Source organism: Echinops telfairi, unplaced genomic scaffold (genome assembly GCF_000313985.2).
Source record: "Echinops telfairi isolate 266 unplaced genomic scaffold, ASM31398v2 ScPeMD7_1;HRSCAF=3_0, whole genome shotgun sequence".
Lineage (NCBI taxonomy): Eukaryota > Metazoa > Chordata > Mammalia > Afrosoricida > Tenrecidae > Echinops > Echinops telfairi.
In genome coordinates, this window is record NW_022103896.1 from 19451068 (window position 1) to 19463230 (window position 12163).

The window sequence follows — 12163 nt, forward strand, 5'->3', positions numbered from 1 at the left end:
TCTCCAGTGGCCTACTAATGGGCTTTGGGTCTCCACTCCACATTCCCCCCATCATTCACTATGGTAAGATTTTTTGTTCTGATGATGCCTTATACACATATGAGTGTCTATGAATTTGTTTCTCTAGTCTCCCCAGACTACCACAGGAGAACCGCCCCTGTGGGTTTCTGAGACTGTAACTGTTTACGGGAGTCTAACACTCCACCTTTCTCCAGCAGAGCCGCCCGGTAAGTTGGAACATGGGACCTTGTGGATGGCAGCCCCGTACTGTAACCACCATGCCACATGGCTCCTAAGGTTTTCATGAACTTTATTATCTTCTTTTTGCTCTGACTCATAGGTCTGCATTTCCCTCCCCACCCCCACATAATAAAGAGCCTATGAGTGTTAGGACAGAGGCTAATCTTGACTTTTGTAGCTGGGCGACCTTGAAAAAGGTATTACCTGGGGCCCAGTCTCCTCACATGTAAAAGTGGACAGCACTTCCCACCCATCTTCCAGAGTTGTCAGAGCAGTAAGAGAGGTGGTGCGCATGTGGCTGCTCAGTGAGGCAGCTCCCGCAGCCTTCCTATAGAAGCACCTGGTCCTTTAACCATTCAACCGATCGCCTTTCCGTGCTTACTGAATGCCAGAGATTGTGAGGAGTATTGGGAATGGAGTAGTCAAGACAAGGTCCCCGCCCCTATGGGGCTATGGAGACAGAGAATAAATATGGAAATAAATATCATTTGATCCTGATAAATACTATGACGGAAATGAGACAGCATTCCAGCAAAGAATAACAGAAGGGAGATAGAGGAGAATCTCAAGGTATTTAAGGAAGGTGTTAAGGACGGAATTTCCCTTTGCTTCTCAAGTTGGCATTGGAAACAAAACCCGTCTCTGTGAATATGACTCTCTTTGGAAACAGGGGCTTTTGCTTTTTATGTTAATGAAGCCATGCCAGAGTTGGGTGGCCCTAAGGCTGAGTCATGTCTCCGTTATAAAAAGAGTGCAGACACACATGGGGGGAAGATGTCCTAAGAAGACAGACACAGATGCATCTAGAAACCCAGGAACCCCAGGATTGCTGGCAGCCCCGAGACGGGCAGAGACCAAGACAAATAGCCACGAGAGCGGACGCTTCAGAAGGCCCTCTGAGCTCCTCGGCTGTGAGAAACAAGTGCCATGCTCTTTCACATGGCCCGTGTCTGTGGGCAGTACGAGGTGGCCAGACAGTTGGGGGCACTTAGAGATCTCTCAGCCTTGAAGGACTGACAACCATGGGACCAGCCATCGCTCCTTAGGCAGAAACAAACTTGGAATTCCTTTGGGAGGAACAGAAACAAGGGCAACAGTGCTGCCTGAAAAACAGGGTAGGAAAGACGCGGCCCGGCAAGGCCCCTCCCAACAAATCTAGGATTTATTCTCCTTGGAGTGGGAAGCCAAAAGAGGATTTAAAAGGTGCCAGACTCAATTAGATTTACTTGCAGGACCGACGTGGATACATTTGAAATGTGAAAAACTGGTGGTGATTAGATAACGTGCAGAGCATTTCTTGGAGAATCAATGAAATAAGGTTATGGAGGATAGGACCATGTGGCCCAAGTATGGGCTTGGACTTGCTGTGATGAAATAGAGGACGCCATCGATGGTGGTGACATGGGGTCAGTGTCTAGTCACATTCGCTGGACGGGAAAGCCTGAGGAACAAAACAGCATGGAGGGAGAACGGGCTTCCTTTCCAAGTCGCAGAAAGGATTCTTCCTCTAGGAATAGTTTCCTCCTCTACGATATTGGTAGCTAGCTGGTGACGTAAATGGGGCCCACTGTGTAGACCGAGGGTACATGATTAGGCATACCGAAGACTGCCCATGAACGAGAGTTCCCTCTCTCCTTGCATTGAAGTGTATAGCCAGTGAGATTCCTAAGATGAGCGAAACAGTGGCAATGGGCAAACGCAGAATGCACCATCTGACAACACAGTGTACGAGTGAATGAAAAACGTGGGGACTCCAGCCCCCGTTCTCCGGGCCTGGGAGGGGAGGGGAGCCGCACAACACAGCACAGCACACTTTCAGAAAGGGTGCAGTTCATTGTTCTCGGTGTGTGTGTAGCTCTTCACTCAGACCAAGCGCAAGGTATTTGGGGCCTCTATTATCAGGCAACAACACCTGCTCGTTTCCAGTCTTTAGAAACAAAGAGGTTATGACTGAATGATGATGGTTAGGGAGCTAGAAAGGAACAGGAGAAGTCAGGTTGGGGCTAAAACCAAAATACGAAAGAGTCTGATGAAGTAGAAGCCTATACTTAACCCGAACACCAAAACCTCAATTCTGTTCACAAAGCAAGTCAGGTTCAGAACGCCTCGCACCTGCGGTCAGGAGGAAACCAGGGCCCAGACCTGATGCGTGAGCCTCGATCTCAATGCAGGGAGGGGCGTGTGGCTCTTTGGGTCTGCCATAGCCAGTCAGACATCAAAAGGAGGTGCTCTGGCTAGAAGTCTGGATCATTTCTAACTGCCCAGACCACGCAGGCCAACCAGTATGCAGGTAATATAAGCAGATCCTTCACCATAGCACCTTCCTGGAGAGGTCCCCTGAGAAGTCACCACAACCCAACACCTCTCCTGTATTTTCCTAGACAAGAGCAGTCAGCGCTGTGGCAGGTAGGGGAAAACAGGCCTCTGTGACTGGTGGGAACTAGTGGCTTGTAAGCGAGTGGAATGAGGTAAAGAGGAAGTCACTTATTTCCTATTTCAGATCAGAAAGCCACATACTAGGTAAATGCAAAGGAATCTACACAGAAGAGGCTGGGATTCTGTCTTTTTCATTTCAACCACAAACGGTACAGTTCAAACCTGTGCGCTTCATAGGAAGGAACATGTAGATGTATATAACGCATCTGGGTGACGATTTGTTCCAGGGTGCTGTTTGCCCACAATCATCTTCTTAGAACCATTAATAAGGGCTGTATCTTAACAAGCTCCAGAAAGATTCTGCCTGACGTGTTTACATTACATAACCAAACACAGTGTTAAACAGCTTCAACACGTGGTTTCCCTGCGGCCTTTATCAGACCTGTTAATATGCTGATGTGCTTTTTGACTTTCCAAGTAATCTGCTTCATCCATTTCCAAGGAGAGGATAAAGCGTACAGCCGTTCCACATGGGCCAAACCACAGTACCGCAGGCAGGCTATTTTGTGGGCCAGGGAGCCGTAGACTCCAGCTCTGGCCAAGCTAGTCCAGTGAACTCTGCGCTGCGCTGCACGCGGCATGGGAACATCACCGTGCGCCTCCTAGGAAAGAAGCCAGTGAACTCTATGGAGCACTGACTGGCAGAAATCCCCAGGGAATCCCTTGGTCAGGGTCTCTCTCTCTTTTGTGGGAAGACAGAGGTTTTCTGACAACTTAGGTGGAGTATACATTTCAGGTTGTCAACAGTCTAAAGTATTAATCAACCCCGCCCCCACCCATCCCCACTGCAGCTCTTCATCCCCCTGCTCCTTGATGGCCCTTCTCCCTCCCTTCTGTGCTACAGGCGGATCAACCTTCTTCAGCAATCTATCCCACTGCTTTATCACCCTTCCCTTAGTGGCCAACTCTAGCCTATTCCCTGAGGTATGAAAGAAAGCCTTTATCTTGGTTTTCATGTTTTTCCTTTCCTTTCATCAGCGGCCTCATATAATATTTACCCTTTTTGTGATTGGCTAATGGCCCTCGACATAGAGTTCTCTAGAGTCCCGCAGGCCATGGGGTTCTCGGTGGTGTTTCATCCAAACTGTCTCTCTGAAGACTTCCTTCAACCCTTGGCAATGGCCAAACAGAGTCACCCGAGTGAATCCATACAAGTGGCCTGCCATCAAGGGAAGCTACTGTATATTCGACGAAGCAAACGGAAATCGTTAGCAGCCATGTAAACCCATTGTTATCCCCAGTGGAAACATGATTTCGGCTGGAGGCTCATGTGAGAGATTGCCAAAAGTAATTTAAACTAGCTATTTTGCGGTGGAAATAAAATATGGAATCCTGTCCACAGTCAAGTGTTCCATTAGAACATAAAAAAAAGTCAGTTTTGGCATGGACACAAATGCTCACCTTTTATGGTCCTGGCCAACTTTCCTGCTCTGGGCTCCTGTGGTGCTGGGCCCACTGCTGTCTGAGGAGCCAGGAAGGCATCTGCCAGCCAGAGCCTACGCCTCGGCTCCAGGAAGGCATTCCCAGCACTGCCGCCCAGAGCCAGTGTCAGCCGCAAATCCTGCTGGGCCGATGGGCCAGACTAACAGTCAACTGTGCCCTTTACTCTCTCCAGCCTTGCTTGGTTGCCCATTTTTATCTTCCATTCGGAGCCCCAGGGCATAGTCGGTTACTTACTGGGCTGTGAACCCAACTGTTCTTGGGGAGAAAGATGAGGCTTTCTATTTCCATGAAGATGCACCGGCTCAGAAACCCGTAGGGACAGTTCTGCCCTGTCCTGTAGGCTGGCTATGATCAGGGTCACCTCGATGGCAGTGAGTTCGGGTCGGTTTCTTGATGAACGCTACTTAGAAGCTTAGCGCTTCAGCCTCGCCCACAACTGCCTGGTAGAACGTTCTGAAGAAGGCCTTCGGCTGCCGAAAACCCGATGGGGCAGCGTTTCCCTACTGACTTGCATGGGCTTGCCTTGGATCCGAATCAACTGCATAGCAACCGTTTGGGGTTTTTTGTTTCGTTTGTTCGGTGTTGGTTTGTACAAGTTTTATTTTGTTTTGTGGGGCATGACCCAGGGAAAAGTTAAGGAAGTGAGCAACTTCGAAAATGAGGAAAATTGTACGAACACAAGGATTGGATTTCGAGCACAAATTGTGGCCCCTTCTGTCCAAGGCACCCAAGCCAGACCCAAAAAGACAGCGGGAAGAGACCCAACCAGTACCTTCATTCCTGCGGCGGCGGCGGGGCCACTGGGGTCCACGGCCTGGATGTGGCATGGCTTACTTCCTCGAACCACAAAACCCCAGCCCACTGCGTCGCCAACAATCTGGAGAGGAAAGGCAGCCAAGGTTGAAGTAAGTCTGTGCTGTGACAGGGCTTTCCTGTTTCATCTCTACCTTACCAAGGTGGGGGTACACAGCCCTTGAGTTGGATGGCAAGCACAGGCTGATAGATGTCTGCACATCTCTGTGGAAAACAGGGGCAAGAATCCTCCACCTGTGTGGCAGGAATGAGCTTCTTTTGCAGGACGTCACAAAGTAAACAGGCAGGCTGCCTCTTTCTTAGGCGGCTAGACGATTTATTCTCACACTCAAATTGTAGTTGAAACTTCTTCTCAGGTTCAGATTCAACTCCAAGTCTGTTCTCATCCCCTGGATCCACAGGGTACATTCTTAATGATCTCAGTGCATCACTGAGGTCTTCGGTAATCATCTGAATTATTAATGGAGCGGGGGGAATATAAAGACTTTTGGTTGTGTTGAAAGACCATTTTCTCTAGAAAGAAAGTAAGCTGAGAAAGTACATGAAGCTCACTTTGTTTTTTTTAACTATTAAACTTTCATCGAAAACTGGCCTGGAATTAGAGCGTGCCCTTTTCTTACAGAACCATTATTGGAACTGGCAGCGCTGTGCTCTGGGCAGCTCCCAGACATGCCTTTAATCCACGGCTCAATGGAAAGGCACATGAAACGCATTCCCTCCCCGGTACTAGCCATGCTGGCATTTCAATCCCACCGCCAAAAGGAAATGCTCGTAAATCACAATCAACAGCCTCTTCAAAGCTGCTCATTGACCAAAAGCAAGGTAAAAAGCGAGGACAATTTTTGTGTGTGTGTATAAGAGCTCTTAAGAAGATTTTTAGACCTTTCAGTGACGGTGGGGTTTCCTGTTATTAGTGTGCAATACCCATGTCCCCCACACATGCACACCTTCCTTTCCTCTCTGGTCCAGCCATAACTGCAAGGGTTTTCTCCTAGTGGCCAGCGATGGCTGCGTGGGGCTTTGGAATTCCACATCTAACACCACAAACGCAAGAACAACTGAGGGCAGGCGCTGGACCTGTCCTGCTCTGACTCCTCAGAGGTGCGGAACGGCAGTAGCCCTTAGACAAACGTTAGGAGTGTGCGTATGTGTGTGCGTGCATGGAGGCATGTCCATGAGCTGGAAGACTGAAGGAGACAGGAGACTCAGTTCAAAGAAGGTTTGAATGTAGGTATGCGGACACGGAAGGGAATTGCCATGGGGAAGGCGTTGCCATCAAGTAGAGTGCTTTGATTTGGGGGGGGGGTGGTTTGGGGGGGTCGCGGTGTGTGTGTGTAAAACACTAAGGGGGCTGAGGAGAGTCAGCAAGAGGCTAGAGGCCTGTGAGAAGCTGCTGGCGGAGGAGGCACTGAGCCCACAAACCAGGGGCTTGTCCGGCCAAGCTTGGCGGCACCTTTAAACGCACCACTCCTATGGCAGGGCAGCACACCCTCCTTTCATGCCTTCACTTAGTGCTAGAATGCACTGCGGTTCAAAAATCAGGACAACGCTTGCATCCCATTCCCCGGTTACACTCAGATCATTACAAAATGGATCCCCCCCCCCAAAAAAAAAGGACGCATCAAAAGGAATTTAAAATCCAGTATTAATAATGAGCTCCATGGTGTCATCATCTTTAATGAGTGCAACTGAGACGTTCATGCCTCAGGGTCAAGAAAGTCTATTATAATTGTGCTACAAGACAGACGGCAATAATAAAGCATTTGTGAGTCAGTCCAAAGCCACCCAGTGCCCCATCCGTCCCGGCAGCACAGGAATGCACCCAAAGGGCGAGGGCCTACCGTGAAGGTCTTCCTTGCGTATGGAGCCCCGGGAGTTAAGAGTTCCTCGGCGGTGATGGGTCTCTTTAACACTGCAAGACAGACACAATGTCAGGGATGAGCCTGTGCAGAGCCTGCCTGCATGGATCCTTTCCGGAGGCATTCACCAAATGCCTCCGGTGTGTCCCACACTGGCGAAGACACTTGCCTCACAGAGTTTGAACTCTACCTGGAAGAGACGGAAAACATCCGCGAACACAAAAAGCCCTGGCCCAAACTCATGGAGCTTTGGGAAGAGGGAGGCGTGAGCAGGCTAAGGGGTCCAAGCATACTCGTAGTAAAGGGTGAGTTGATAGCTTTCTAAGAGGCTCTCTTTAATTCTCCTATTTCTTTCTTTTAAATTCCAATATGTATTTCTGGGTGTCCAAGTGAGGCGATAACATGATTCGAGTGGTCTGTCAGTCCTATTTCAAGAACTCACCCCACCCACATCGCCTGTCTCTATGTACTACCCACCTCTCACAAGGGGCTGCAGATTCACACTTGAGTAAGAATAATATTGATAAACTTTTCTGAGTACTCTAAATGTGCTAGACACTATGCTTGATGCTTACAGGTGCGATCTCATTTAATCTTCCCAAGAGGCGAGGAGTTAGATTGGCTGTCATTCTCGGTGAGAAAACGGAAGCACAGAAAAGGAGACCAGGTTGGGTCCAATGTCCCACCACTAACGTGCAGCAGAATCAAGATTCTAACTCGAGCCTTTAATGCCGGCTCTCCTGCGCTCACTCACAGAACTCCCCTTCCTGCGCGCTCCGTGGGGAGAAGAAAGGGCTAAGAGGGTCCAGAAAGCTGTCACAGGCATGGCCCATATGGACAGCGTAGGGACTGAATACACACTCTGCAGTGAGATGGCAGGTGGCTGGGATTCTTATTTTTGTTCTCAGAAAGCTCACGAAAAAGAAGATAAAGGGAGGGAGGGGACAAAAGAGGAGCTGATACTAAAGGCTCAAAATTGTTGGCAAGAAAGGAAACAAAGGAAAGAAATTGTTTTGGAAATGTTGATGGCAACAGATGTACAAGTGTGCTTAAGACTGTTGAATGATGGATTGTTATAAGATTTGTAAGAGTCCTCTAATAAAATTATTTTAAAAAATAAAATAAAATTACGTTCCCCAGACAAAAGGGAATTGGCCAAACAGCACACTGACCATATAACTTCTCAGCAGCAGGAGGTAAGAGAAGAGGCCAGTGTTTGAGCCCTGAGACCTCTTTTATTCCCTGTCAGAAAACCTTTATCGCCAATTAGAGTCCCAGGATTCTGATAGAAAAATCCGTATTTTGGGGGTACAGCAGGGGAAGTTGGGGGGAAATGAGGAGCTAATATCACTGAATAGAAGAAAGAATAAAAGCTTCTAAGATTGATTGTGGTAATAATTATACAACTCTTCTTGATATGATTGAACTACTGAATTGTATAATATATGGATTAGGTGCCAATAAAATGGTTTTAAAAAATAAAAATCAGTGCACTGTAATATCAGGTAACCACAGTGATGGTTTAGCTTATTCTATTTGTCGTCTCTTAATTATGGTAGAAAATGTAGACACCCCGAGGTCAGGAAGTGATCCTTTAGCGTTCTCTTTTTACAACTTTGGAAACATCTCTGCTCATCACAACAAAATCAAAGCGTATACGGTGATCACTGTAGCCTTTTCCTACCTGGTTGTGGGCATGAATATGCATAATTCTACAAATAATGTCATGGTATATATATAAGGTTAAATTTAATAACTACCTTACTACGAAGTCCAATTTAGCGACTTGAGAAAAAACAACCCTTGAGTGAAAGGGTAATGCTCTTCCGAATCTGGAGAAGAGGTTGGAATTACAGGCACCGATCCATCCTAACAAACTCTGGTCCTCCAAGGCCCAAGAACAGCAATAGGCCCTTTCTTTTGGGCCAGTGTGTCAGTAAACGTTTTCCTTGGACCCAAGGGGCAGAGGAAAAGAGGAACCAATGCCAACACTTCTAAGGAACATGGATAATTAATTCATCCTTTGTTCATATTCTACTGCCGTATGCGATCATAAACATGTGCAACACCTAGCACATCTGGCCCTTTTCTGAAATTGATATCTGAGCTTAAAACAGCTCATTGTGAACTCAATTAACAATGGAATTTCCTCTTCTCATTCTGCCCTAGCGTTGCTGCCCCATGGATGACGATATCCAGTAACACATAAGTTCTCAGTGACTTCCCAACCAGGCAGAATGAAGTCAGTTCGTCATTTACTTGAAGGTTGCAACTTTATTTCTGGAGCGAACCCTTGAGCAGATGGTACAAATGAACTGTTAGCTCAGGAGGGAGAACTAGTTGCCTAATAAGGTTTCCTCTAGAGCAGTGGTTCTCAACCTGTGGGTCACGACCCCATTGGGGGTTAAATGACAATTTCACAGGGGTTGCCTAAGACCATCCAAAAACAATTTCCGATGGTCTTAGGAACTGAGACACGGCTCCTCTATCCGTCTCCAGGTGGGTCCGCCCACATGCAGATACGCCCACACACGAGTACCTGGTGTGAAGATTGTTACCCATGCTACACCATGTCTCAAGACAACATTTCATTTATTTATAATTAAAAATATTTTACAATATATAATTATATATTGTTTTTGTGGTTAATCGCTATGCTTTAATTATGTTCAATTTGTAACCATGAAAATATATCCTGCCTATAAGATATTTACATGACGATTCATAAGAGTAGCAAAATTAGTTATGAAGTAACAGCAAAAATAATTTGATGGTTGGGGGTCACCATCACATGAGGAACTGTCTGAAAGGGTCGCGACATTAGGAAGGTTGAGAACCAGGGGGCTGGAGCACGCTGAAGACCCTCTTCTCGTGAACATACGCACCTCTAAAGACAACAAACACGCTCCCTGACCTTGGGTCGATTCCAACTCACGCTGACCCCTAGGGCAGGGTGGAACGGCCCCTGGGGCGTTCCAAGACCGGAACTCTTTGCTGAGTAGAAAGCCCCCTCTTTCTCCTGAGACATATACACCTACTCCTCACCTAGGGACCATCTTGTTTTCTGGCATATCACATTTATGTCAATAGTAAAAAACCTACTATCCAATTACTTTTCACATTAACCGTGTACATCTGGCAGTAACATATGTCCATGGGGCGGAGCACTGATTCTCAGGGACTTGGCAGTCAGGCAAGGGTGCCATTTATCCATTCTGTAACGATGTAGTCATCTCCATTTCGTGATCTGCTGTGGTCATCCTCCGTTTTCAAATAACGTTTCTTTTCACATAATGATCTAGTCTTTGGAACTTCACATATTGATCAGGGAGGGGTGTGTGTGTGTGTGTGTGTGTGTGTGTGTGTGTTTTGTGTGTGTGTTTCCCTCCAAAGAGATGGTTGGATGTTCTTAAAAAAGAGTTTTAATGGCATATACTTCACATATCATATAATTTAATCATTCAATCATATTATCACCACAATCCATTTAAGAGCATTTTCTTTCCCTACTCGTTGTTAGCAGATAGGTTTTTACTTTTAGAGAGGAGGCTATGGCCTCTCATCTTATATTTCTAACGTTTGGTGAGGAGGCAACAGCATGAACAAGGTAAGCCGAGTCTCCTCCCTGGAGCCTTAAACCACTAAGGGAGCAGAGAGAACCCTGAGCAAACGGACAAGCAAATGAAGGATCTGCTGCTTCAGGGACCTGGAAGACAAGGAGGCAGGGCGTTGGGGACAGTGTGGCTCAGGAAGTCGGGGGCATCCAGCCTGGCCCCCATGCTAACTTGGGACAACGCTGAAGAGCTATCCCAGCTCCAGCCTGTCCGTCTCCCGAGATCAGCTATGGCGTTCTCCGGCACTACACTGCCACCCCATCCCTCCCTCTGACTAACCCCACCTTTTACCCTTTCCTTCCAGGCGCTAAGCCTAAGAGGATGCCTTCATGTTAGTTTTGCACCCCAGTCTTTAGGGAACCCAACCTGCACATCTGCCCAAGAACCGCAGAGCTGTGGTCAGGAGCTCTTTCATCTACTGAACACGGTGTCATACAGCTCTTTCAGCGACTCACCAGACTTGGGGTTACAGAGCACAGGGGGGCTGCTGCTGAGCGTGGGGCTGCTGCTGAAGTAGCCGCTGCTGCCACAGCTGCTCATGCTGCTCCTCCGCACCGCAGACACGATCTTGATCTCCTTGCTGGGGCTGACTGCGGGCAGAAGCACACGCGTCACTCCAAGTGGAGGTCAGGCTTCCCTAAAACCCGGGCGTGCTCGGAGTCACGCACAGCTCGGAGTCACAGCTGCCGTGCACAGCCCTCCGGCCTGGGAGTCTGAAACTCGGGGATGTGAGTCGCAGCTCTGCCACCTTGTCACAACACAACCTGATCCCGCTCCCCTCCCACCGTGTTGTTGTTTTTGTTGTTGTTGTTAGGTGCCGCTAAGGGGGTGCTGACCCATAGTGACCCTAGCACAACAGAGCGAAACACTGTCTGGTCCTGCACCAGCCTCACCATTATTGTGCCTGAAGCAGTGGTTGCAGCCACTGTGTCAGTCCGTCTTGTTGAGGGTCTTTCTCCTTTTTTTTTTGCCGCCCCCTATTTTACCAAACATGATGTCCTTCCTTAGCGCCTCGATTTTCCTGTCTGTAAGGTGGGAACCCCTCACCACAAAGACTGGTGAGGGGTAGATTCTAGAACGTACGGACAAGTTCCCAGTCACAGAGAAGCAGCAGCTGACAATACAGAACGCCGTCTAGGCTTTCAAAACACACGTGAAGCAGCCCCTTCAGTGTTGAATCCCCTCTTCCGGGGGAGGCTGACTGTCCACAGCAGGGAGAGGCATTATTACACAGTCACATAAAAGGAGCTACGGGGGGCAGTCTGCCCAGGGCCCGGCACACGGCAAGTACACAATGAATGCTTCCTGATCACCAGGTGGCCAGGTCTGCTGAGCCCAGTGAAGGCCCAGGCAGATCTCCGTGCTAATGAGAACGTGAGTATACTTTGCTTTTGCAAAAGACCTTGATCTTAAGGAGATCTACAACTGCTGTGTCCTGGGAGGCCTCGCTGGGTTGACCTCGGAACAAAGGCTGCTTCCTACTTTCTCCGAGCAGCTCAGTTCATCTGCTCCTCCAGCCCGAGTGTGCCCGAGGAACCTGGGCCCTACGGCCTTGGGGGACGAGGTGGAGCAATGTAGACATTGCCACAGAACAGGCCCAGGCGGAGGACTCGTGTGATCTATCTACCACTGTTCAGCTATAATCAGGTGTATGTGTAAGGGTCTTCACCGATAAAAAATAGGAGGAATAAATAAGAGATGAAAGTCTTTCACCTCCGGGTTGGTGTAATAATGAAATGAGAAAGCTTGCGTACCCAC

The 12163-nt window shown here is 48.2% G+C and overlaps 1 protein-coding gene across 1 annotated transcript in view; it reads right to left on the bottom strand.

Moving 5' to 3' along the window:
- Positions 1-12163, bottom strand: part of DEPTOR (DEP domain containing MTOR interacting protein) — a 139777-nt gene that overhangs the window by 29889 nt on the left and 97725 nt on the right. The window contains exons 6-8 of the mRNA XM_004697413.3: positions 10861-10995; positions 6774-6844; positions 4892-4996 (exon numbers count right to left, since the gene is read on the bottom strand). Coding sequence (XP_004697470.1) covers positions 4892-4996; positions 6774-6844; positions 10861-10995 — 311 coding nt within the window. The remainder of the gene's footprint in view (positions 1-4891; positions 4997-6773; positions 6845-10860; positions 10996-12163) is intronic.